At 50.2% G+C, this 23,957-nt stretch overlaps 1 protein-coding gene across 5 annotated transcripts; it reads left to right on the top strand.

Annotated features, from left to right (window-relative positions):
* Nucleotides 1-459: 459 nt before the first annotated feature.
* Tmem9 (transmembrane protein 9) lies at nt 460-19,438 on the top strand. Of its 5 annotated transcripts, none has more exons than XM_038350004.2 (6): nt 460-480; nt 930-1,031; nt 2,034-2,125; nt 8,177-8,285; nt 11,361-11,492; nt 18,460-19,438. In XM_038350004.2, exons 2-6 carry the CDS (start codon nt 966-968, stop codon nt 18,610-18,612), a joined length of 552 nt encoding a protein of 183 aa, XP_038205932.1. In that variant the 5' UTR covers nt 460-480; nt 930-965; the 3' UTR covers nt 18,613-19,438. The 5 variants fall into 5 exon arrangements, with proteins under 5 accessions (XP_038205932.1, XP_038205930.1, XP_038205929.1 ...); XM_038350002.2 differs by having other exon boundaries at nt 474-509; XM_038350001.2 differs by lacking the exon at nt 460-480 and adding an exon at nt 495-509 and having other exon boundaries at nt 930-1,040.
* The last annotated feature ends 4,519 nt before the right edge of the window (nt 19,439-23,957 follow it).

The following is a 23,957-nucleotide window of genomic DNA, read 5'->3' as shown; positions in this document are numbered from 1 at the left end:
TTCAGTCCCTCAGGTTGTCTTTGCGTGCAGGAATAGGGATTGTCCCTTGAATTCCCTGTTAATATATATATATATATATATATATATATATATATATATACATATATATATATGGCTATTTAAATATTTTCAGACTGTGAATAAACACAATCGTACTTGATCTTGTTTTTAAATCGTTATTGCTGTGACTAGTTTCATTTCTAAGTTGCTTTCGCTAAAACAGGAAGAGAGTATAGCACTAGGAAGAACAAAGGCTTTGGGAGGAGTTGGCAGGACCCACCGGGATGGTTCTCTGTAGGAAAGGTAGAAGGTAGACAGTCCCTTTTCTTGTTAGGTCTTGGTAGAGAAATGCCTTCCTCTCCCTAGAGTGGGAGCCTCCCGGACCAAGCGAAGGTGGGTCTTGTTGTCTTGGCAACTAGTGAGGTTGCGTTGAGGGGCAGCTCTGGCAGCCAATAGAAACTGGAGGGGTGGGACCTGCTGGTATGTGGCGGCTGCGGCGGAGCGTGCAGGTTGGTGGACCGGGCATTGGGGGAGGGGTGCGGGGGGTCGCAGGGACCCTGGGGGTTCCCAGCTGCCCCAAATCCTTAGGCAGGGTGTGCGGTGCCCTTGGCGGTCTGAATCGGGGCTTCTCGTTGGGCCCTATGGTCGCTACGGGGGCAGTGGAAGCAGAGAGGTGGGAGGAGGAGAGGCGAGGGTCGGAGCAGGGCCTGGTTGACAGGATCTGGGGGCTCCGGGCGGCTGTAACCCCAGAAGACTCCCTCTGCTAGCACACGGGAAGCTTCTGAGAGCCGGACTTTAGAGCTGGCTCAGGAATCCTGGAACTCGGCCCCCTTCCCTAGTCCAGCAAAGCTGTAATGGGGCCAAGGGTGCTGGCTGTCTTGTGACCACCTTCCCTTCTTCCGACTCCATGTTTCTTTTTAATCCCCCAGGCATCTAGTCTTGCTGGCTCAACAAGCCTGATAAACATGAAGCTGCTGTGTCTGGTGGCTGCGGTGGGGTGCTTGTTGGTACCCCCAGCTCAAGCCAACAAGGTGAGGGAGGTGAGCCAGCAGCATCTCGTTGCTTTAGCCCCAGGCCTGCGGGACTGCCACCAAGGTAGCCGCAGCGCCACCCTTGCCCCTCACCCACCCGAAGACCATACTTGAAAGCTCCTACCTGGGGCGAGCTGCAGGCCTTCCTAAGGATGTAGGGAGCACTGGGTTCGAGGCATACTGCCGTAGGTTTCAGACCAAACTGGCCCTGGGAGGAATGCCCCACCAGCAAGAAAGTTTGTTTAGAGAAGTTTCCCAAGTTCTCCATGTCTTCCTTTGCCCTAAGTAAAAACAGCTGTGGCAGAATCTGCCGCTCAGTTTGGGGATAATCAAATCACATAATGTAAAATGCTCTGAGTGTAAAGGCATGCAGAGACGGGAGCTTTTGCTTCAAACCTGACCCAGCTTCGTGCTGGTCTTCTGAGACTGCTCCCGTTCCTTAGGGTAGGGGACCAGCAGTGGGGGTTAGATTCTGAGGCTCACTAAGACCCTGAAGTGAGCATGAGTGGCCTGCCTTGCTTCTTTCCTTTAAGGAATTCCTGGAGGGGGCCTTCTCACGGTAACACCCCGTCTTTTTTTATTCACCTGTTCCCCAGTCTAACCCAGGGAGTTAAGATAGAATTGGGAGAAAATCTGGCCACCTACCCGACCATACAGAAAACCCACAAGTGTGTGGGCCCCAGAGTTGAAGCCTGTCCTTGGCTTGCTGTGTGCCTTGCACACAAGCATACCACTCCCTGAATGGCAGCCTCAGGCAGCTTCTGTTTCTTTTGCTACCAGAGAGGTTCCTATCCTGAGGACCCTGTGATGGGACAGCCTTCCTCTAGATCCAGTCCTCAGTGAGCTGGGGATGGGAAAATTCAAAAGCAGACATACCTCACAGAACAGGACACAACACAAAAATTTGCTAGCATGGCTAGAATCTGAACCCAGGCAGGCATCTTTCCTGCTATTTTACTTTCTTTTTCTTTTCTTTTCTTTTTTTTTTCTTTTAAATTCCAGAGCTCTGAAGATATCCGGTGCAAATGTATCTGTCCACCATATAGAAACATCAGTGGGCACATTTACAACCAGAATGTGTCTCAGAAGGACTGGTAAGACATTGCAAATGACTGGCTCCAGCGCCTGGTTGAAATTGCCAGGGCTTACTAGACTTCCTAGTCTAGAGATAAATTACCCGTTTCTGTGGAGAGCCTACGAAGTCATATTTTGTCCTTAACTATTTGATAACAAAAACCAGGTATCTTGAATTCCAGTTAAGGGAGTCGAATTTCGTAATTTGGGGCATGAAGAAGGGTAAGAGAGAATGGGAGAGGTAGAGGTATGTAGTGTGTACCATTCGGTGCTTTCGCAAAGCTGTTACCTGTATTCTGTGCTAGTTTGATAGCAACCTTCTAAGGTAAGTGGAGTAGATTATTGTTCCCATTTTGCCATTGCATAGACTTATATCTAAACAAAGATCTTACATTATGTTCCTTGTGTCTCTGGTCTTGAATTCATTTCTTATCCCCTTACTTTAAAAAAGCACAAATAACCAAGAATTCATTCAGGTAGAGAAAACCAGTGAAAAGAGGTATAGATACAGTGTTCTAGAAGCTATTATCTCCCTAAAAAGGGAGAGACTGGGACATTCAGTGGATATTCAAGAGAGGGAGAACGGCTGCCATGCCCAGGGGAAGGAGTGTTTGGGGTTGGAACCGAGAAGGCTTGGGATGGTCACATAGTATAGAGGGAAGGATTGGGGTGGTCGCACAGTGTAGAGGGAAGGATTGGGGTGGTCACATAGTGTAGAGGGAAGGATTAGAACCTGTAGTGATGAGGCGAGCAGGCCTGCTTTTTGTCCCTCCGGGCTCCCACATGCCTAGCTTAGCCCCGGAAATAATAACACAGAAACTGTATTCATTTAAACACTGCCTGGCCCATTATTTCTAGCCGCATATTGGCTAACTCTCACATCTTGATTAACCCATTTCCATTAAATCTGTGTAGCACCACGAGGCTGTGGCTTACAGGAAAAGATCCGGAGATTCATGGCATCTGCCTGACTCTGCTTCTTTCTCCCAGCATTCTGTTCAGTCTACTCCACCTATCTAAATCCTGCCCTATCAAAAAGCCAAGGCAGTTTCTTTATTAACCAATGAAAGTAACACATAGACAGATGACCCTCCTACATCAGGAACCAGAAAGGCTTAGGATGGTCACATACATAGTGTAGAGGTAAGGCCAGTGGATGAAAGAGCTTCAGGGAAATAGACCTCAGTGTGAGTGAAGGAAACATTCCCAGTACTGGTAGTTTTAGGGTGGGATGCTTCATCCTTGAAGTCATCAGACACATGTGGGGTAAGGTCAAGACATAGGCATTGAATGGGGTGGGTCAAGGCTGCCGCCACGTGGACATCAACCATTGTTAGGTGAGTCTTGAGAAAATACACAGTCCTGGACTATCCTGCCAGGATTTTGACTCAGCAGATATGGTAGTGTCTGTCAGAAGAGTAACCTTCACTTAGAGTCCTTGAGGTGCCCATGATGCCATTGTCCAGAGCACTCCTGAGAGTTTCCAGACAGGAGCAGCTAGATTCTCTGAGATGTCGTCTGTGTGGATGGATGGACTCTGCTTCTACCTTTCTGAACCCAGCCTAGATTTGCCATTTGTTAACCATGTTTCAGGTTGCTTAATCCCCACTGTGCTTTGATGTACTTTTTAAATTTTTATTTATGTGTTTATATGAGTGGATGTGTTTGCTACTTGTATGTCTGGTCACTGTGTGCATGCAGTTCCTGTGAAGGCCAAAAGAGGGCATCAGATCCCTTGGAAGGAATGTTATAGGAAGTTTTGAGCAGTGGTGCTGGGATCAAACCCAGGTCCTCTAGAAGAGAAGAGCAGGCAGTGCTCTTAACCACTGAGCCCTCTCTCCAGCCTCATATTGATTTCCTTGAGAGTAATGTGTGGCAATATTTTGAGTGTGAAGAGTGTGTGTTTATGTGAATTTATATAGCCCTTAGAGTGATACCTGAACATACTAAGTGCTATATAAATGTTAGCTGATGTTAATAATAATAAAATAATAATAAAATAAATAAAATAATAATAATAATAATAATAATAATAATAAACATCCCTTCCTAGAGTTAGTCAAATGTATGCTGTAGCCCTGAAAAATGTAGCCCCCTTCTGAAGCACTAGTCTAATTTTTGTGCTTCTGTTAACCTGGTGTTACTAAAATAATGGAGGTCTGGGAGGGACCCCAATAGTTTCCTGCCATCAACAAAGATACTACACTGACCCCACTTCCTTCACGCATGCAAATTCTGCTACTGCAAATTTTAGCAACATTGTCTTGGGGTTTTAAGGTGTCCTGGAAACCCAAGCTTGCTTGCCCAGAGAATGAGGTCCAGCCTAAACCTTTCCAGCTGTAGTTTATCCTCCCCTTTAGGGGCAGACTCCGGAGCTGTCTGCTGAGCAGTCTCGCGTGAAGGACCTTAGGTCAGAGCAGTTCCATGACAGATGTTAGGATGTTAGGTAGAAGCTGAAGCTTGGCCGTGAGACCCCAGGGTTTTAGGGCCTGAGAGCAATCACATATTTACTCAGCATCCCTTGGTGGAGTGTGGATTGACATTGTTCCTGGCACCTTAGTGGTAGGGCTAGAACTAGAGATCTCTTTGAGTTTTCAGGTCCTGTGTCTCATGGGTTCCCTGCTGGTGTTTAGACTGAGGCCAGCACCCAGTGTCACAGCTGTGTGTATTCCTGTGTTGCTGGCATTATGCCATGTAGTGTTGAAAGTCTATAATCACAGGCATGTAAAAAGGCCCTCTTGGCTTTGTTAAATGTTGCAGCAACAAGTCCCAAGGTTAGCTTGTTAAAGTAGGATCCTTCTACACACACGATCTGTTCGGGAAACACAAGCTTTGTGAGGTGTGAAATCAGAACCGCACTGACAGAGAGGCTCTGCAAACCCTTCTTTACCTACCACCTGCCTCCTACGTGGGATTTCTAGTGCTACCCAATAGGGCGCAGCTGGAAAGACACAATCAAGCTTAGCTACTATAATCGATGAAGAAACTGAGGCCAGAGAGGTTAAGAGACTACAGTCTAAGTAGAAGGGTGGAGAATTACACCCAGCTTGTCTTCCTCTTTCCCTTTCTTCCCCCAGTGTTCCCTACCCAGCCCCCAGAAGGTAAATGAAAGTCTTTCTTAGGAAAACAAAAAGTATGTAGGATTTCAGTGGCTCTCTAGGGAACCAGAAAGGACAGAGACATTTCACCTTCTTATTCTGTTCCCCGTCCCCTCCTGCAGCCTCTTTCCCTGGTACAAAGATCCCAAATCGAAGAGCAAAAGACCGTGGACTCCCAGGGGCTTTCGCAGAGCTCATGGCAGCCATAGAGCAGTAGCCCTGCTGACCCAGAGTCCCGTGTAACTCAGGAAGGAAGGCCCAAAAGCTTAATTTGCTGGAGAAGGGAAGGCAGGAATGAGAGATTCATGTTTGTTTGTTTGTTTGTTTGCTTTAGTTTTTATAGACAGTCTCACATAGCTCAGGACAGCCTTGAACTCAAGATGCCCTGGCCCTCATTTCTGAGCACTGGGATTACAGGTGTGCACCACTGAGTCTGGCTCATGGTGACCAATGGTCTTGTCTGTCTGCGGGCGATGCCCAGAGAAAGCAATGTGCAGGGCCTAGAAGTGGTACCCTGAAGTACAGCAAAGAGGCACCTGAGTGTTAGAGCTGTTACCCAGAGGTGGAACCAGGATCCTCGGAGGTCTAGAGAACTAATGGGGGCTGCATACTGGACTTGAGGAGAAGCAGAGACTCTGAAAGGACCTTCCGTTCTTCCGTCACTGAATGGTCTTGCATACCCTTGGTGCCTCCCAGAAACCCAGCCTGACAGCTTGGACTATCAGGCCTGATTGTATTCAGGAAGCCATGCATGACTTCTGCAGAATTTTCATTCATTAGTGCTAGAGGAATCTTTCTTTCTTTTAAGTTTTTTTTTAAAAACATTTATTTATTTATTATGTATACAATATTCTGTCTGTGTGTATGCCTGCAGGCCAGAAGAGGGCACCATACCCCATTACAGATGGTTGTGAGCCACCATGTGGTTGCTGGGAATTGAACTCAGAACCTTTGGAAGAGCAGGCAATGCTCTTAACCTCTGAGCCATCTCTCCAGCCCCTAGAGGAACCTTTCTAAAGCGACTTGGGTCTCCATGTTTTAACCCCAATGTCCCACACGAAAGGACAGGGGACACAGTGGCAGGCAGACTAACTACCCACTATACCATGATGCCTGGTTCACCTCTTTGAACCTCAGAGGAGCTTATTTTCTTCCCAGTGATAGTAGTTTTCCTTTGGGGTCTTTTGGTTAGAAATCTGCGGATCCCAGGAATCTGGGAATGAGACCCAACTGCACAGACTGGCTCAAGGCCAGCTGAGACTGAGTCAACCACAGGTGGTGGCCAGAGCCTCACAAGCGTGGTGGGGCTGTCACCTTTGCTGTCCTGGGATTGTTTCCCTCATTTCAATGCAAAACTTGCCTACATTGCTCAGGAGTGCTGCTGGTGACAGTGGATGCTGGGGGCTCACCCTCAGCATGTGATGGGTTTGACACTCACTCGTTGAGCCCTGGCTAGCACCATGCTCAACACAAGGGATATGGAGACGTGTAGATAGAACTTCTGTTTTCATGGGACTTCAGCATCCGGGTGGAATAGTACAGATCAAGGGTTAGGAGCTGTGTGCTGGGGATGAGGTCGGGGAATTGACAGTACGAATGGGAGGTCAGGCCTTAGGGCTGAAACATCTGTGTGGAGAAGGATATGCATGAACCACACAGACCACGCTTCGTGTGACTCTTCTGAGAACAGTCACAGGTCAGCCTGGCTCTAAGGTGGGATGGGGAGAGTGGCAGATTGGGCTGCGGGTAGGGCCTGAGAGAGGCTGTGAAGCCCTGATGGAACAGTTTGTTTGCCTAGGCCTTGGATGAGCTAGGGAGGCACCAGTTGGTTTTAAGTTGAGGATGATGTGACAGGAGACCCATTTTGGTATGGTCACTTGGTACTATCACTTGGCTGTTGGAGAAGGGAGCTTGCTTGTTGGTTCCCAGCCGCCCCGCTAGCTTAGACCTGAAATAATCACATAGAAACTGTATTAATTAAATCACTGCTTGGCCCATTAGCTTTAGCATTTTATTGGCTAATCTCTTACATATTAAATTTACCCATTTCTATTAATCTGTGTATCGCCATGCAACAGTGACTTACCCGCTAAAATTCCCAGCCTCTGTCTCTGGCAGCTTTATTGCTTCTCTTGGACTCCGCCTCCTTTCTCCCAGCATTCAGTTTAGTTTTCCCCGCCTAGTTCTGTTCTTCCCTGTCATAGGCTCAAAGCAATTCTTTATTCGTTAACCAATAAAAGCAACACACAGACAGAGGGGCCTTTCATACCACTTGGCCACCATGGGAAGGTAGTTCTAGGCAGGGCCGAAGAGCTGAACTTTGCCAGGGGAAGATCATGAGCACTTCATCTGAGGTGTGCCAGTGGGAGGGAACAAAGAAGATGGATTTTAGACATTTTAGGAAGAAAATCATGGGTATGTGGTGGCTTTGCAGGTGAAGAATAAGTATTGTCGCAGAGGACTCCCAGGTTTGACTTGGCTGGCAGAAGAGGTGCTGCAAGTTTCTTGTCTGCTATCCCTGTCTCGGAAGTGTGTGTCCCATAGCCAGTGTGCAAGACTGAGGACCGGGGGCAGAGTGCACAGATGTGCATTTATGGCTCCTCTGGGGCAGTCAGGTGGTGATCACAGCCATCAGTGGACCTAAGGAGTACAGTCATGATAGCATAGAAGGCCTGGTCAGAGATTCAGATTCAGATTGAGTGCAACCTGCTGGAACAGATGCAGCCTTCAGGGAAACCAGCACAAGAGGAGAAGGCGGCTGAGGGTGGGGCTTTAGGACCACTGAGGCACATGGTGCTAGCACAGAGATTTGCAGGACAGTGGCCAGGAAGGAGGCTGTTGGCTGGGAAAGAGCTTCTGCCCTTCCTGGCAGTGCCTACCTATGGGCTTTTCTACCTCTTTAGCACCCTGTCACCTGCTTGCTGGACCCCAAGGCGTGAGAACAGTCAGCAGCCCTGTCTGTTTGTGTTTCAGCAACTGCCTGCATGTGGTGGAGCCCATGCCAGTGCCTGGCCACGATGTGGAAGCCTACTGTCTGCTCTGCGAGTGCAGGTACGAGGAACGGAGCACCACCACCATCAAGGTACTGCCGGGGTTTGGGGACCGCATACATGTGCCCCGTCCCATGCATGACTTTTGTTAACATTCCAAAGCCAATATGCAGACGTGGGGCCCCATTCCTTCCTACACCTTTGGGTGGGCCTGAGAGATGGGCTTCTTGACATCTCTGCAATGGCTCCTGTGTGGTAAGAAATGAGAACTCATCGCCGCTTGAGACTCCATATTTCCTCTAGAGAGAGGACGCTGGTCCGTCTCTGGGTGCCTGACTGTCTGGGTTTGATGCACCGGTGCTGGGAGTTGAAGTGGACTCCTAGGGAGCTTGCAGGTGATTGAAGATGACGTCACCCTCCTGGAGACAGCCTCCGTGACCACGTGAGGCACTGGACGTCACACTCTAGTTTTCTGCTTTTTCCTGAACCTCGTCCTTGTTAACCATCTGGGTGAATTGAAGACAGAAGTGATAGATACGGCCACCACCCGGGGAATGAAGAAGGGTGCCACAAAGCCCTTGTCCATCCTTCTGCCGCTAGGCAGGACTCATCAGACCTTGTCTAGAGATCACAAAGCCAGCCCTCTTAGGCTTGTCCTCTGACAAGTCAGGAAATAGCATCAGAAATAACTCATCTAGTTCAAAGAAACCAAATCCTCCCTTGGGCTCTTGCTTTTGTGGAGCGTTTAAAAGGAAGATAGTCTTCACACAGCCTCCTACCTGTCTTTTCTGGATGGAACTCCCTATACTGCCCCCCCCCCCATCATTTATATAGCAAATGTCTCTCTGCCCTCCCCTGGCCTTGTCAGCCTGTGCAGATTGCACCGTGTTCACCCTCCTGTCTGGGACAGCCTCTCCTGAGCCAACTCCCTGGTTCTGAACTTCCTTTATAGGTGCTACCTTCTAGAGACCATCTAGATGCCCAGTTCAGAGCCCAGTGTCACCTCCTCCCTGCATGGAACCATATGAGCACAAACTCCCAACCCCTCTCATTTCTCTCTACCTAGGAGCCCCAAGCACTTGCGTCGTCTGCCTTCTCCTTGCCCCATCTTGGGTAGGCAGCAGTTCAGAGTGTCTACCTTGTTAAAGGGGCCTGAACACAGCAACTGCTGCCCCAGTTCAGGAGAAACTGAATCCAGTTGAACTTGGCTTTTGATGAAGCTGAGAATCAAGCTGAAGAGTCTAAGATTTGCCATTTTCTATGTATCCATATGTGTGTGGAGGTCAGGGTAAACTTTGGGTGTCTGCCTCAGTGACTTTCTGCCTTGTCTTTTGAGACAGAACCCGGATCTTACCAATTCAGCTGATGAACTGGCCAGCAAGCCCCGTCTCTCCTCCCCAGCACAGTGCACGTAGGCACACACCATCACACCTGGTTTTTGTTTGTTTAAATGCCGGTTCTGGGGAATTAAACTCATGTCCTCAAGCATACGCCTCAAGCACTTGACTGACTGAGCCGTCTTCCCAGCCCCCATTGTGGGTTGGTTGGTTTTCAAACCCCATTTTTACAGTCAGGGACATCACTGGGATCAGAAACCAGCAATGACTAGGCCTTTTAGCAGGGAGAAAAGGCATTTGAGGTGGAGTCAGCAAAGCCAGGTCCGAGTTTCATCTCTACCATTGACTTGTGGTCCTGGGTGAGTTCTTTGGCCTTGTTCCCGTATGGTGATCACAGCCACTCGGGGCCACTTCAGGCTGAAGGTGCTTCTGTGGTCCTAATAGCTGAAGGATCAGTGACTCAGTAGAGAGCATGAGAGCTGCATGTCATGTAGGGGCCACTAAAATGCATCAAATACCCATACTTCACATTGAATTCTTAGTCTGATTGAATCTGCCCTTTAATTTTTTTTTTTTTTTTTTTTGGTTTTTCGAGACAGGGTTTCTCTGTGGCTTTGGAGCCTGTCCTGGAACTAGCTCTTGTAGACCAGGCTGGTCTCGAACTCACAGAGATCCGCCTGCCTCTGCCTCCCGAGTGCTGGGATTAAAGACGTGCGCCACCACCGCCCGGCCTGCCCTTTAATTTTTTTAAAATATTTATTTATTTATTATGCATACAATATTCTGTCTATGTGTATGTCCTCAGGCCAGAAGAGGGCACCAGACCCCATTACAGATGGCTGTGAGCCACCATGTGGTTGCCGGGAATTGAGCTCAGGACCTTTGGAAGAGCAGACAATGTTCTTAACCTCTGAGCCATCTCTCCAGCCCCTGCCCTTTAGTTTTTTAAATTCAATTTTTTTAAATCTTAAGCCTGATGGTGGTGGCGCCCACCTTTAATGCCAACATTCTAGAGGCAGAAGCAGGCCAGCCTGGTCTACAGAATGAGTTCCAGGACAGCTAGAGCTACACAGTCAAAACACTGTCTCAGGAAACAAAAACAAAATTATGTTTTGGGGTACACATAGCACTCATTTGGAGGTCATAGAACCACTTGTGAGAGTCAGTTCTTTCCACCATGTAGGTCCCAGAGACCAAACTCAGTCACCCAGCTTGGTGGCAGGCACCTTTATCTGCTAAGCCATCTTGCTGGCCTGGATCTATCCTTTCCGTAAGACACAGTTACTCTAACTTAGGAGGCTCCATATGTGAGAGGTGGGTTAAGTAGTCACCTTAAGATGTCTTTCCCATCCTCAGCCCTCAGGATGCAGCCTCTTGCTGTCCTCCCATCCCTGCATAATGATGCTCTATGCATGGACCAGCACACCCTCTCAGGACACAGGCTGCCCCATTCCTATCTCGCCCAGCCTGAGATCCTCTGCTCTGGCTTTCTGAGCTGGTCCTTGTTCTAGCTTCTCATGAGTCTACTCCTTTATATAGATTCTTGTATAGCCGGCTGACCCTTGCTTCTCACTTCGGAGCTTCTTGGGTGTCCAGCAGCAGTCTGCTGCTCCTGTCATCATGGTACCTGCTGGAATGTTCCTTGTAATAGAACAGTCTTGGGCTAGCATAGAGCCTGTGGCGTGGGCCATTTCTCCTTCCTTCCAGGCCCGTATCACTTTGTAGTACCAGTGTCTAACTTGATGGTCACCCACAGCCAACATGAATGTAAGACTAGAAATGGGGTCCTGCTCGGATGCTGGACCACAGAGTAAGGCTGATCTCTCTTAGGTCATCATTGTCATCTACCTGTCTGTGGTGGGGGCGCTCTTACTCTACATGGCCTTCCTGATGCTGGTGGACCCCTTGATTCGAAAGCCAGACGCTTACACTGAGCAGCTGCACAACGAAGAGGAAAATGAGGTAACCATGGCCCTGGGCTCCCAGCACGTAGGTTGCTAGGCTAAGCCCTAAAGTAGGGATGCCCCTCCTCCCCGCCCCTGTCATATTCAGGTTGTTTTTCCTGCTCCATTTCCCCGTGTTTCACTAAGTTACAACAGCAAATCACCCTTTGCCCTTCCAGATCTGGATGGTGCCCTGAACTTGCCTGGCACCTGGTCAGTACATGGTGTCACTAGGCTGGGGTGAAGAGGGTGGTCCACCCGGGGCCTGTGGCATGTAGGTACATGTGCTCTGCTGCCTACTCCGATTGGTGACAAGTATATGGGGGACTTGGAGGCGGTAGGTTTATTCTTTTGTTCAGGTATTCTACAAACATCTGTCAAGTGCTTGCTCACTTCAAAGCTTGGCCCTGAGGGCTGAAGGCAGAGGCAGCATTTCAGAAGCTGGAAGGGCTAGGTGGGTGATACTCCAGCACCTCTGGGTACAAATGCAGAATTTGGATGTCTGCAGTGGTGGCAAGCAGAGCTGGCCGGGAAGTCCAGCCAGATTAGCGAAGGTAAATGCCAGAATAGAGGGTCGTAAAGGGTTTTGACTTTCTATGGTAAGGAAACGGGAACCACTGCACCAGATTGCCTATATACCTGCCCCAGGGAAAGTGTCCCTGTGCTCTGCCCCTGCAGCCTCATTGCTGGAAGATACTACACTCTGTCAGAGAGTGGGGATTTGGTACAGGAACCTAGGCGTGTCCAAATGAGCACACGGTGGGAACGTGCCTCAGCCATGTCTGCTGATACCTGGGAGAGTTCCTCACAGAAACTGGAAGGTGACTGGCTAGCTTAAAGAAGAAAGAAAAGGCGGAACGTGCCTGCTGCCTTCAGATGCTTGCAGAGAAGAGGCTCGGCCCAGGGAATGGCAGAGCCTGCAGATCGGAGTGGGTGATTTAACAGGACCATGCCAGTCCTTACACAGTTGAGTGAGAGAGAGGAGCTGTGGATCAGTAGAGGTGACCAGGCCTAGGCCAAGCTGCACTAGGCAACGGCAGTTTTAGAGATTTTAAAGTTCTGGATTGGAGACAAGAAAAGGCAAGTTCAAATCCAGAGTGCGGACCCTGAGACTGTGGGTCTATGTGCAGCTTCCCAGGTGGTAGGGTCTGGACCAGACCAGACCACGAGGATAAGGATGAGGATGAGGACAGTAAGTAGGCACTGGGAACTTGCCACTCCCACCAGCCTTCTGCTGGCATGGATTTGACCAAAGGTGGAGCAGAGGTGAGGAGTCTCACCTCCCTGGAGGTGGGACTAGGGAGGTGGCGGGGCTAGGGAGGTGGTGGCCCTGACAGTTGGGTGGTCTGTGCTTGGGAGGAAAGCTTGTTTGCCTACCCAGTTATTAATGTAGAGTAATAGCAGCTCTGATAGGAGAGAGCATCACTAATAAACATGGGGCGATTAGGGGTAATGTGGTAATTGCAGTCCTGGCCGGGGAATAATTGAGAGATGCAGCTGATGATTACACAGCTTGCGCCATGATTCCCTAGGAATGTGTGGCTCTTGGGCATGGCCTTGCTATGTCTCCTGCCATCCCAGGTATGGAGCCAGGGAAGGGTAGTTTGCCGTCTCTACGTCTGAGCCTAGGCTTCCCCTCGTCCAAGAGACCTAGGTGCTCCTCCCTTGGAGCCTGTCTGTGGAGAGCCCTGAGGATGTGGTCAGGTCCCAGGAACAGGACCTGAATCACAGTAGAGTCTTCTGCCTGCAGGTCTGGCCTGGTGGGCAGGAATCTCTAAGGAGGGTTGCTACCTAGCCATAAGGGGCTGCGGAGAACTGTCACTGCAGACTGAAGGCAGAGTTTATGAACTCATTTCCCATCTGTAGAGGACAGGCAGGTGGACACCCCTCGCCTCCCACCCAAGGCTTCTAAGGGTCATAGAACATTGTATTTCGTTTCTTGGCAACTCTGACCTGAAGTCAACTTGCTCTGGTTGGTCCAACTCATGGGGGTTGGAGTGGGATGGGTGTGCAGGATCAGTTTCAGGATGAGCACCCTCAAAGTGGGCCAGGAAATATAGTGTTCTTATTACATGTCATCCCTGCTCCATCCCCTGCCTTCCTGTCATTCCGCATAGTGTCCAGGCCCCTGCTCCATCCCCTGCCTTCCTGTCATTCCGCATAGTGTCCAGGCCCCTGCTCCATCCCCTGCCTTCCTGTCATCTGCATAGTGTCCAGGCCTCTGCCCCATCCCCTGCCTTCCTATCATCCCGCATAGTGTCCAGGCCTAGGAGCCTCTGGCTCAGCAGCTCTCATCCTCTCCTGCTGTGTTCTGAAATCCTGCAAGCGGTACTGTGCTGAGATCTACTAAGACTTTTGGCCTGTCCACTGGCTTCAGCCCCAAGATAGCCAAAACCAGTTGACTGGGCCAGGGCCACAAAGGCAGGCAAGGCAGTTAAGATGATCTTGTGGGGTGACAGTCTTTGGTGAAACTAGGTACTTTGGAAAAATCCTCTTTAAGGTTTTAGCAAAAGAGGCCATCTTTAGTAAAAGAGGTCCCTGTTAGGAGGGAAGGTTTCCAGCAGAGTGGGGCTTTGCCTACAACTCAGAAGACTGATGGGAGAGAGGGAGTACTACGCCTTGTCAGGGAGGATGGTGGGCCCTGAGCTGGAAATGGCCATGGGTGCCCGGGCGGGGATGGTGAGGGAAGTCTGTCATCTCCGCGGTCAGTGCACATGAGGAAGGTCCCCATGGTCACCTTCTGAGGGACTACAGCCATGGCTCTGGGCTGATTCCTGGCCCAGACAGTGTTTTCCTTAAGGAGAAGGCCTCTCCTGATCCAGAGAAAGAAAAAGTAGAAAAAAGAGAAAATTGAAGTGAGCCCTGGAGGTTCCTTGAGCTTATACAGCCAGTGACTTTGGAAAGAACAGTGTCCTGGCCTCAGGGACTTCCCTTCCCCTCTCCCAGGAGCCTGGGGCCCAAGCAGAGGTGAGATTTGATAGCCAGAGTGTTTGTCAAGATTGGGGACTCCTTGGTCCTATCACCCCACTGATTGTAGGAGCTGGAAGCCTGGCAAAGAAAGGGAGGCGTCCCCCCACAGGGCACCTCGGTCCGCAGGAGATAAAAGCCTGCTGTGTTCCCTTTGAAAGCGCTGGCAGAGCCTCAGTGGGCCTGGCTGCTGGGCGCTGCCTCCCTGGATTCCAGCGGCATTAGGCCTAATCCCTGGGCTCAGACGCCCTTTGAAAGGAGGAAGCCAGTATGTTTGTGGGGACAGAAACAGCAACAGAGCTGTTTTAGATGTACAGAAGGCCCCCTTTGAAGAGAGAGAAGGAAGGGTTTCTCTGAGGCGCTAGCTGTCTCCGCCACTCTCCCCTGAGCTCTGACAGGGTCTTCAAAGTTCTCACCCCAGTGGGGGCCGTGGAGAGAGTCAGTTCTAAGATCTGTGGGAGGGGGTGTACGTGGAAGCCAGAAAAACAAGGATGGTGGGAACTAAGGGTGTGGAGATCTAGACGAAGAGGAAGCCAGGGCTCCCAAAGAATGGCCTGTCTTCCTGTTCGAGGATGGTTGTGCAGTGGGAGCTGAGAACCCTGGGCCCCCCGGGGTCTAGAAGATACTGGTACAGCCTGCTCAGATGGTCCCTCCCTCTGATAACAGACTAGGAAAGTGTGCCATTCAGTGGACTCTTCTAGAACGTCTTTTGGTTGGGTAGTCCTTGTGGGGTCCCAGCTCTGCCACTCCCTGTCCTTGCTACAGATCTCAGGGCGTAGTTTCCTAAACCTGGAGTAGACACAGTAGCTCTTACCCCGACGTCAGTGCTGGGATCTGGCCCTGGACGCTTTGCCGGGCCCTGGAACGCTCTCACCCCGTCACTTGCAGCCATGAGTCTTTGAGCTGACTCCAGGCTGAGTTGTGCCTGGCCCTTTGGTTGTCCATATGATTTCCGCTTGGGGAAAGCCAGCCAAGGACAGACGCTACTGAGTCCTAAGACAGTAAATACGGGGATAATACAGATATGTGTGCAAGTTGAAACAGGGTCCTATGCAATCATGCGACCTCGGGTGACAAAGGTGATTCCTCCTTCAGAGTCTCAGTTGCTTTGTGTGTAAGACGGAGGTGGCATTAACTGTTTGCCAGCAGGTGAGCCTAGGAGTAAGCCCTGTGAAGTGCCTGGGAAAGATCCTGGTATATGATGGCCTGTGCTTGTCAGGGTCTCGTTGGCCTGGTTACCTGGGGACCTTTAGGGAATCATTTCTATCCATGTGCCACTGTGGGAGGGGCTCCATCCACCTGCCCCTAACTGTCCCCTGCCTCCCTGCATTCCTCAGACCCAGCCCTGCAGGGAGAAGGGTTAGAGGTGATGCCTTCCTTGCGTTGCCCCCCACCCACCTACTCCCACCCACCTGCCAACTCTACTGCTGAACAGGCAGGGGTGAGGCCCTCATGGGTCTTCTTGGGAACAGATGTGGATGCTCTAATATCTTTTGATCAGACTATTAGCCATGGGGACACGGAGCCTCTCAATAGCAGTTTTCTGCCACTTGGGAATTGTTGGCTAAGACTTCGTATGCACACTCACAAGTGGAGCTGTGGTAAAGCCACAGTGAGTCGTGTAACACGCTCCATCCATGCCCTGCTCTAGCTCTCCCCTGGCTCCCATTTCCTCAGACAGCCCAAGAGCGGTGCTACTGCCTCCCACCCACTCCGCTCTGCCCCAGATGCCCGTGGTCCTGCCCTCCCAACTTCACATCCCGACACTCAGTTGCCAGAGGCCTCCGGAGCAACGCTGGTCCTAGAATGAACAAGATAGGACTGGGGAGGAAAGCAGCCTCTCAGGCCCCCAGTGCTGGCTTGGGGTCCTGGTAGGCCAGCTGTTTCCTAGACTGCTCGTCCCTCATTGCCTACCCCAATCCCACATCCGTGCTAAGACCATTCCGAGCCAAGCTGTGTTCCTATGGCCACTCAGGCAGTGCAGGCAGCCTGGAGAGGAGCAGAGTCAGAAGTTAGCCATGGTGACTCTTCAGAAGCAGCCCAGCTGACAGAAGTCTGCCTGCTTTAACCCCTTTCCCTGCCCCATTTGCTGGCAGGTCCCCTCGAATGCTGGTGGATCCCTGAACCAGCGTTTGAGATTCCTCACACTGACCTGGAATGTCACTTTCTCCAGGTGCTTACCAAGTTTCTGCATTCATTGTGTGACTGCACGGCCTCAGTGCCCACCCTGTATGTAGAGAATTGGTTCTGAGAGGTGACTCACCTAAGGTTATATGTCCGGTAGGGGTCCAAGCCAGTTTTGTTTAAGTCAACACCCCTGTGCTGCACTCCCAGAGAGAAGGCCCCTTGAGCCCCCTTCTGTGCTTGCCAGTTCACTTGACATGTGGGTCTCGCTGTGACATGCACCTCCGCTAGTCACGTATGGTATTCAAGCACATTAGGTCACTTAGGGGGGTCTGTGAAACATTATTAGGGGTTTTGTTTGGGTTTGCTTTTTGGTTTTGGTGTGTTGCTAGAAATTGTACCTGCAACCTCACAGATGCTCAGCAAGTGCTTTATTTACTACCCAGACCTATCCCTAGTTCTTTAAACATGGGTTTATCCTGAGACAGCATCTCACTAAGTTGTCCCTACCGGCCGTAAACTTGCTAGCCTCCTGCTTCCGCTTCCTAGGTAGCTGGGATTATAGGTCTGGACCTTACCTGGCCTGCCAGTGATGCCCCGTGCAGGGTCTTGGTCAGGAGTTCCCAGGGGACTATCTCTAAGTCACTTAGAAACAAGTGAGCTCAAGACAAATCACCCAGCAGTGTGCTTCAAGGATAAGACGGTTCCAGCCCCCTTGCCAGCCACCTCTCCCTCTGCAGTGCCAGATCGTCTATACCTTCCTGCTCCGCCCTGCTCTCCAGCCTGGCAACCGTGTGGCGACAGAAGCTATGCCAGCTTGGGGCATTAGAAGCAAAGTTGCATTTACTGGGCGGCTCTGGGCTTAGAGGGGTGCACTAATCCTTTAAGAGATATGTGGCAGGAGATGAGAGGCGGGGAGAGCTAAAGAGGAAATCCCCATGGGCTGTGGGCCTGGCCCTCGGCTCTAATTCTCCCCCAAAGATCAGCTTCGGGTCCTGCAGGAAATGCATGGGCTCTGGAGCTTCAGAGGCAGAGGAGTAGTAATTATGGGAAGATTGACGACAGCAGTGAAGTGGGTCTGGGAGCAAAGGGGAAGGGGGAACAGGGAGACAGGCTAAGGAAGAGCAGGGCTGCCAGGCAGGCCATGGTCACAGCAGCCCTGGCATGGGAACACTGGTCTTGAGCCCCAAATTTCCACCCCTACCAGGCTCTGAATGTTGACCCATCTTCTCTTTTCCAGGGGGAGCAAGTTTGGTGTGTTTGCATATGTGCATGCATGTATGTGTGTCTTTTTGTGTCTGTCCATCCGTCCAACTATCATCTCCAAGAGATCCTGCAGCTGCAATCTGTGCTGTCTTCATAATGGGTCCCTCCCCTACCTGGAAAAGAGGGAGCAATCTCTGGGTAGCCAGGTCCTGGTCCCTGGCCTTCCCATGTTCCCTAGGCAGTAGGACAAGTAGAGGAGTTACATAGCCTAGTACCAGCCCTGTGCATTTGGGCACATAGCATTGAAACCTTGGCCTGTATAAGTGAGGTCTTGAAACCAATACCAAGTACTTCTTTTGAGACTTTGGAGTAAGCCTGTGGGGTTAAGATGGGACCTAGACTTGAGCCAGCCCTGCTGGGACAGCTAGAGCCCCAGAAAATGCTCCTTCTGATTCTTGAAGACACTCAAACTTTTCTGGTCTCACACACACACACACACACACACACACACACACACACTGTCAAGGTCTGCAGATAACAAGGGATGGCCCTTGTGAAGCCCACAGCACTTGTGAAACTCAGACTTTAGAGTGCTCATGGGGCACTTGGTTCTTTACCAGCCTTTAAAGATCCAGGCTTGGCCCCATCCCTCCTCATGCCAGAACACTTCCTTTCTCTTTCCACTGCAGGATGCACGCTCCATGGCAGCAGCAGCTGCATCCATTGGAGGACCCCGAGCAAACACTGTCCTGGAGCGAGTGGAAGGCGCTCAGCAGCGATGGAAGCTGCAGGTGCAGGAGCAGAGGAAGACAGTCTTCGACCGGCACAAGATGCTCAGTTAGATGTATCAGGGAGCCAGATCATGGCTGCCAGCTTCTGGGGCTGGACAGAGCAAGTGACCAGTTCCCTTCCCTCATTCCAGTCTCCCTGGGTCTTCCCTACAAAAGCCCCTGGCATCTGCCCTTCTTCCTCTCTAGCAGTACACTCGACTGTTATGACTAGGGAGTGTGGCTGGGTCTCTGGTCTCTAGTATCTCTCCAGGTCTCTGGGGTTGAGAGGTGGGAAGGCAAGACAGAAGGAACAGAGACGTATGACATGACCACAAGACTGGGTAGAATTCATCCCTCCTTGTTCTGTCTTCTCCGCTTCTCCCAGCTCTTCAGCTTAGGGAATCTTTCTGCCCTTTGGGAGATAGAACTGTCATTAAGAACTCTGGATACCCAGGGTGCTGTAGTCCTCATTCCTACTTCCTCCGGTGCCAGTACTTTAGCTCCTACTTGGCCTGGACCCAGCCTCAGGAACTGTTCTGGTGCCACTGAGCCCATGGTGGTCTCCAGAACCCACCTGGAAGCCTCCTTCCCTCTCCTTGGCTCCTGGTCCACCAATACATGGCAGTGCCCAGGCATGCCAGCATACTCAGCGACTGTCACCTTCCTCACGTCTCAGGAGGCCATGCAGCCTCCCATCTCTTTCCAGTGACTGCAGCTGCTGAGCCATCAAGTTGAACCATATGACAGGGAGCTGAGCAGAAGGGGACTGGAATACCATGGCTCCTGTCCTGGGATGGCCTCTTGTCTCTGGATTTCATTGTACCATGCATGGAGAGAAATGTTTGTCTTTCTGTTGTCTGTAAATCAAGGAAGCCATTAAATTGTTTTATTTCTCAAATACTCTAGATTTCAAAGGAGATGAGGAGTCGTAGAATGTATGTTGCAAGTGATCTGGTTGGGTGTGCTGTCCCCTATAGGGGACAGAGCATTGACGTAGGTGGGTTCAGGCAGAGGCAGGGTAGACTCTGTCACCTGCTAGGGTACTGCCTGTACATGTGCACACCACGAGGAGCCCCACAAGGAGACATGGTGAACTGGCCCCTGGAAGTTATGTTTGCTCCATCTTTGAAACATCACAGTACCTGCCTGATGACACTCATACCTTACCGGCACACTGAACGGTGTTCCTTGCAAAATATCCTCAAGTGAAACCCAGATAGGGGAAGGACTAAGAGGGTGGTCAAGAAAAGGGTGCCTGCTGGGCATTGGTGGTGCACACCTTTAATCCCAGCACTCAGGAGGCAGAGGCAGGCGGATCTCTGTGAGTTCGAGGCCAGCCTGGTCTGTAAGAGCTAGTTCCAGGACAGGCTCCAAAGCTACACAGAGAAACCCTGTGTCAAAAAAAAAAAAAAAAAAAAAAAAAAAAAAAAAAAAAACAAAAACAAAAACAAAAAACCAAAAAAAAATTAAGAAAAGTGTGAAAAAGTCAGCGGCTTCCAGAGTGGTCACTCAGTAGAGCCCATTGCTGGGTCAGCCCAGCCTTGAATGGGCTTGGTGAGAGGAGTCAAAGACGGAAACCCAAAGGCAGCACCAGTAAGGAGCAGTCTTTTGGATTGGAGCTGCTGTCCTTCAGGGTTTTCCCTATGCATGGAGATGTCTATGAAGCCTTTGGTTCTGACAAAGGGCTGAAGACGAGCACAGCTTAAGTTGGAGTTTCAGTTTGCAAAGACCTCTGATGTTTTGTGCTGAATCCTCAGGGATGGGAAGGGGTGGGGCATGCAGATGGGGCTTCTAGAAGGTACAGAGAGTGGATATGGAATCAGTAAGCTGATTATGGGATCCTGAGCAGGCATCCTTAACTGGCATGTAGTCCCACATGGGGCTGACAGGAGGGACATGATCATGAACACAAGACTGGCTCAGGCCCAGTGCTGATTACATTCCTGCTGCTCGTTCGCCCCTCCTAGGGCTCATCGCTGATTAGGAATCTTCAGAATGTGATGTGCTTACTTCATAAGAGAAGCCGATGGCTGCATTTATTTGCCAGTAACTCATCTGGAGTCTGGAATTGCTAGACCTCCCCTTTGCAGCCCCTCTGCTGGGGAGGGACCATGAGTGCTGATTGTGAGTCCTGGGTAAATCCTGCAGACATCTGCCCAGACTCTGGTGGTTTTAGGGATTTGGTGTGAAGCAAACTCCTGATGCTAGCTAGAGATCAGCCTCAGCTTAAGTCCAAAATAGGAAAATTTATAAGATTAGAAACGTGTCCACTGCATAAGGTTTCAATGTAACCAAACATCTAATTGTATCAGAATTTCATTAAAAACAAAGCTGATTTGCAGACATGGATTCCAGAGGAGAGACTGTGTAACCAAAATGGGAAAGCACCTGAAACAGCATTCTCTGTTGTATCTCATATGGTGGGAAATGACCACAGCTTTAATGTCCTATTCAGAAATGGTCCCATCAAACCCACCAGCATGCCGCTGTGCAGTGCCTTCATCCCACCTGGAAGACCAGCTGGACGGGTTCCACCTTGGAGACTGGAGCCGTTGAAGGGAGGGGAGATGGAGGCTAGTTGTTTCCTGTGGTCTAGCACCGCCTTCCTCCCGTGACCAGCAGCATCGACGACATTGCTTGCGCTCCTGTTTCCTGGCACTGTCCCTCACACACCTGCCAGCAAAACCAACCCAGTCCAGCCTAACTGCTCTGATCCCCTCCTGAGTTACTCAGTGCTTTGCTGTAGGAGACTGAATGGGATGATTTCAGGTTCATGGTATCTCCTGCAGAGCCATTCATCCTGGCTTAAGGCCACTAGCCTGTATTTTCCCTTCAGAACCAGGTCGTTAGGTGTGATCTGATATCATATATATACATACATATATATATATATATATATATATATATATACAGATATATATATATATATCTGTAAAATACCCTTCTGTTCATCCTCCTCTTGTCCAACTTAGCCATGGTCAGCTCATAGCCAGCCTACCCTTCCCATAGTGGTTCCTGGACCCTCACTGTCTCTTTTTTTTTTTTATATTTATTTATTTATTATGTATACAATATTCTGTCTGCATGTATGCCTGCAGGCCAGAAGAAGGCAGCAGACCTCATTACAGATGGTTGTGAGCCACCATGTGGTTGCTGGGAATTGAACTCAGGACCTTTGGAAGAGCAGGCAATGCTCTTAACCACTGAGCCATCTCTCCAGCCCCTCACTGTCTCTTTATCCTACCTTCTATCCTGCCTCTTTCATAGGATCCAGGTCCAGCTATGGCCATAGTGGAGTCCCCGCCCTGTAAATGCCTGCTGTTGTCCCTCTCCAGTCTGCCTGCTGGAGGCTGACCTCAGCCTTCCCCTGAAACAGTTCCCAGTGGACTCACGGGTTGCTGTGCAGTCGCCAGTGCAGATGTCCTGCTCATAGCCTGTCTGCTCCCGTCTGCTCCCTCTGACACCCTGATCTCTCTCCTTCACAGAGTTCTCTGCCTGGCTTCACCGACAGTGCCCTTACGCCTCCTCTCTCTGTCCCTTCCTCAGTATTGCTATTTCCCAGACCTCTGTCCTCAGCCATCTTGGCTCCATCTCCAGTTTAGGTCAGAAGTCCTCTGCTCAGAAGTTTCTTTACTTAGAGTCGCCTGTGTTTGTCACAGAATCTGACCCTGACATCTGCCTGGCCCCAGGCTCCTGGCTTGTCTTTCTGGCTATCAGATAGAACAGCCCTCTAGGCCCCGAAGTGCCTGTTCAAAACCAGCATGCTTATGACTAAACTTACCTTTGTCCCAAATATACTACTTCACTTTCTTTATCTTAACCAGTGGTGCCACTATCCACCAAGCCAGTAACCCAGGGGTTGACAGTTCTTAATGAAGCCCTGGTATCCAAACAACCCAAACCACCAAATGCTTCTAGCATCTGCCCCACCCCTATCCCTGCCCTGGGTCAAGCTCATCTTCTCATTCACTGATCATCCCTGTTAGAAATCACCAGAGTTTGTTCGTAATCCATTCATATTACTTTCCTGCTTCAAAACTCCCAGGGTGACAGGGTAGGTACCTGAGTTCCTTATGGAGGCCACTGTCTGCCTGTCCCTCTAGCCTCTGATCCAGAATAGTTGGCATGAGCTACTGGGTTGGGTCCATGCAAATCCTTGGCAGAGGGGGCACTAAGATAGGCCCTACAGAAAGACACTTTTCCTATGGGTGTCAGGACTTGGGTCTCAGCAGGCCACTGATCCTGAGCTGCTCTGGGGGTCTTATTCTACCAGGAGGCCTGGACAAGAGCTGACACGAGCTTCCCATCAGCTCCCAACTCACTAGTCCTGTTTCACAGGGCTGGGGGAGCTGAGCTGGAAGGAGTGACCTATGGGATAGAAGAACCCCCAAACCGGAGCTTGCTGTCAAAGCTCTGGGAGCCAGTAGGCAGAGTGGGCAATAAGCCCCAGTGGAACCCATAGGCAGTCCCCCATCCCTCGAAGCCAGTCCCCATGTCTGTGGGTAGTGCCACAGGGTCTAACCTATGATCAGGGCTTATCAAAGGTTGGCACTGTCAGATGAGCCGGGCAGAAGTCTCCCTATGAGATCATTCCTTCCCTTGAAAAGCACTGGATGAGATTAGAGCATAAACACATGCCAACGGCTGGCTACAGGGCCCTCCACTGTTCACTAAACAAGCAGCATTGAACTGAATTTCAAAGTCTACATGTTGGACCAGTGAGGTGGCTCCTTACTTGTTGTCAAGCCTGATGACCCGAGTTCAACCCCCAGGTCCCACATAGTGAAGGGAGAGAACTTACTTCCACAAGTTGCCCTTTGACCTCCACACATGTTCCATGACACACATATGCCTACACATATACATACACCCATAAATAAGTGTCTCTGTAGGGCCTATCTAGTGTCCCCTCTGCCAAACATACACATACATATATACATACATAAATGAAACTTTAAAAGCTCTACACTTACTAATCTATGTGTATATGCATGAAATTATTAAACAATAAAAAGCATCACATTGGGTCCCATGAATACCCACAAATAGCTGACATTATGGATAAGGAATAATAAAAATTTAATATATTTTATTGTTATTTTATAGAACATACCATTTCAGGACTTTCTGTCCTGGAGCAAATCTTTAAAAAAGAAAAAAAAAATCAGAAAACTCTTCCTGCCTTACTTTCTTCACTGAGGTGGGAATCTCAACTATGTCTGCCCTGGTGGTAAGAGCTCGGTTGTTGGTGCAAAGACCCTGAGGCCAAGCCTTCTGGATAGGCCTGCTCAACAAGACCTCCTGACAGTGTTACCAGAAACTCCGGGCCCTCAGGCCATCTTGACCAACCTTCAGCTAGCTTAGACCACCCCCACTGAGGCTTGATTCAGAGTTTCCCAGGGCTGATACCCTCTCCC

The sequence above is a fragment of the Arvicola amphibius genome, chromosome 12 (assembly GCF_903992535.2).
Source record: "Arvicola amphibius chromosome 12, mArvAmp1.2, whole genome shotgun sequence".
Taxonomy (NCBI): Eukaryota; Metazoa; Chordata; class Mammalia; order Rodentia; family Cricetidae; genus Arvicola; species Arvicola amphibius.
The sequence above is the reverse complement of the archived record's forward strand: the minus strand, read 5'-3'. Positions and strand labels throughout refer to the sequence as shown.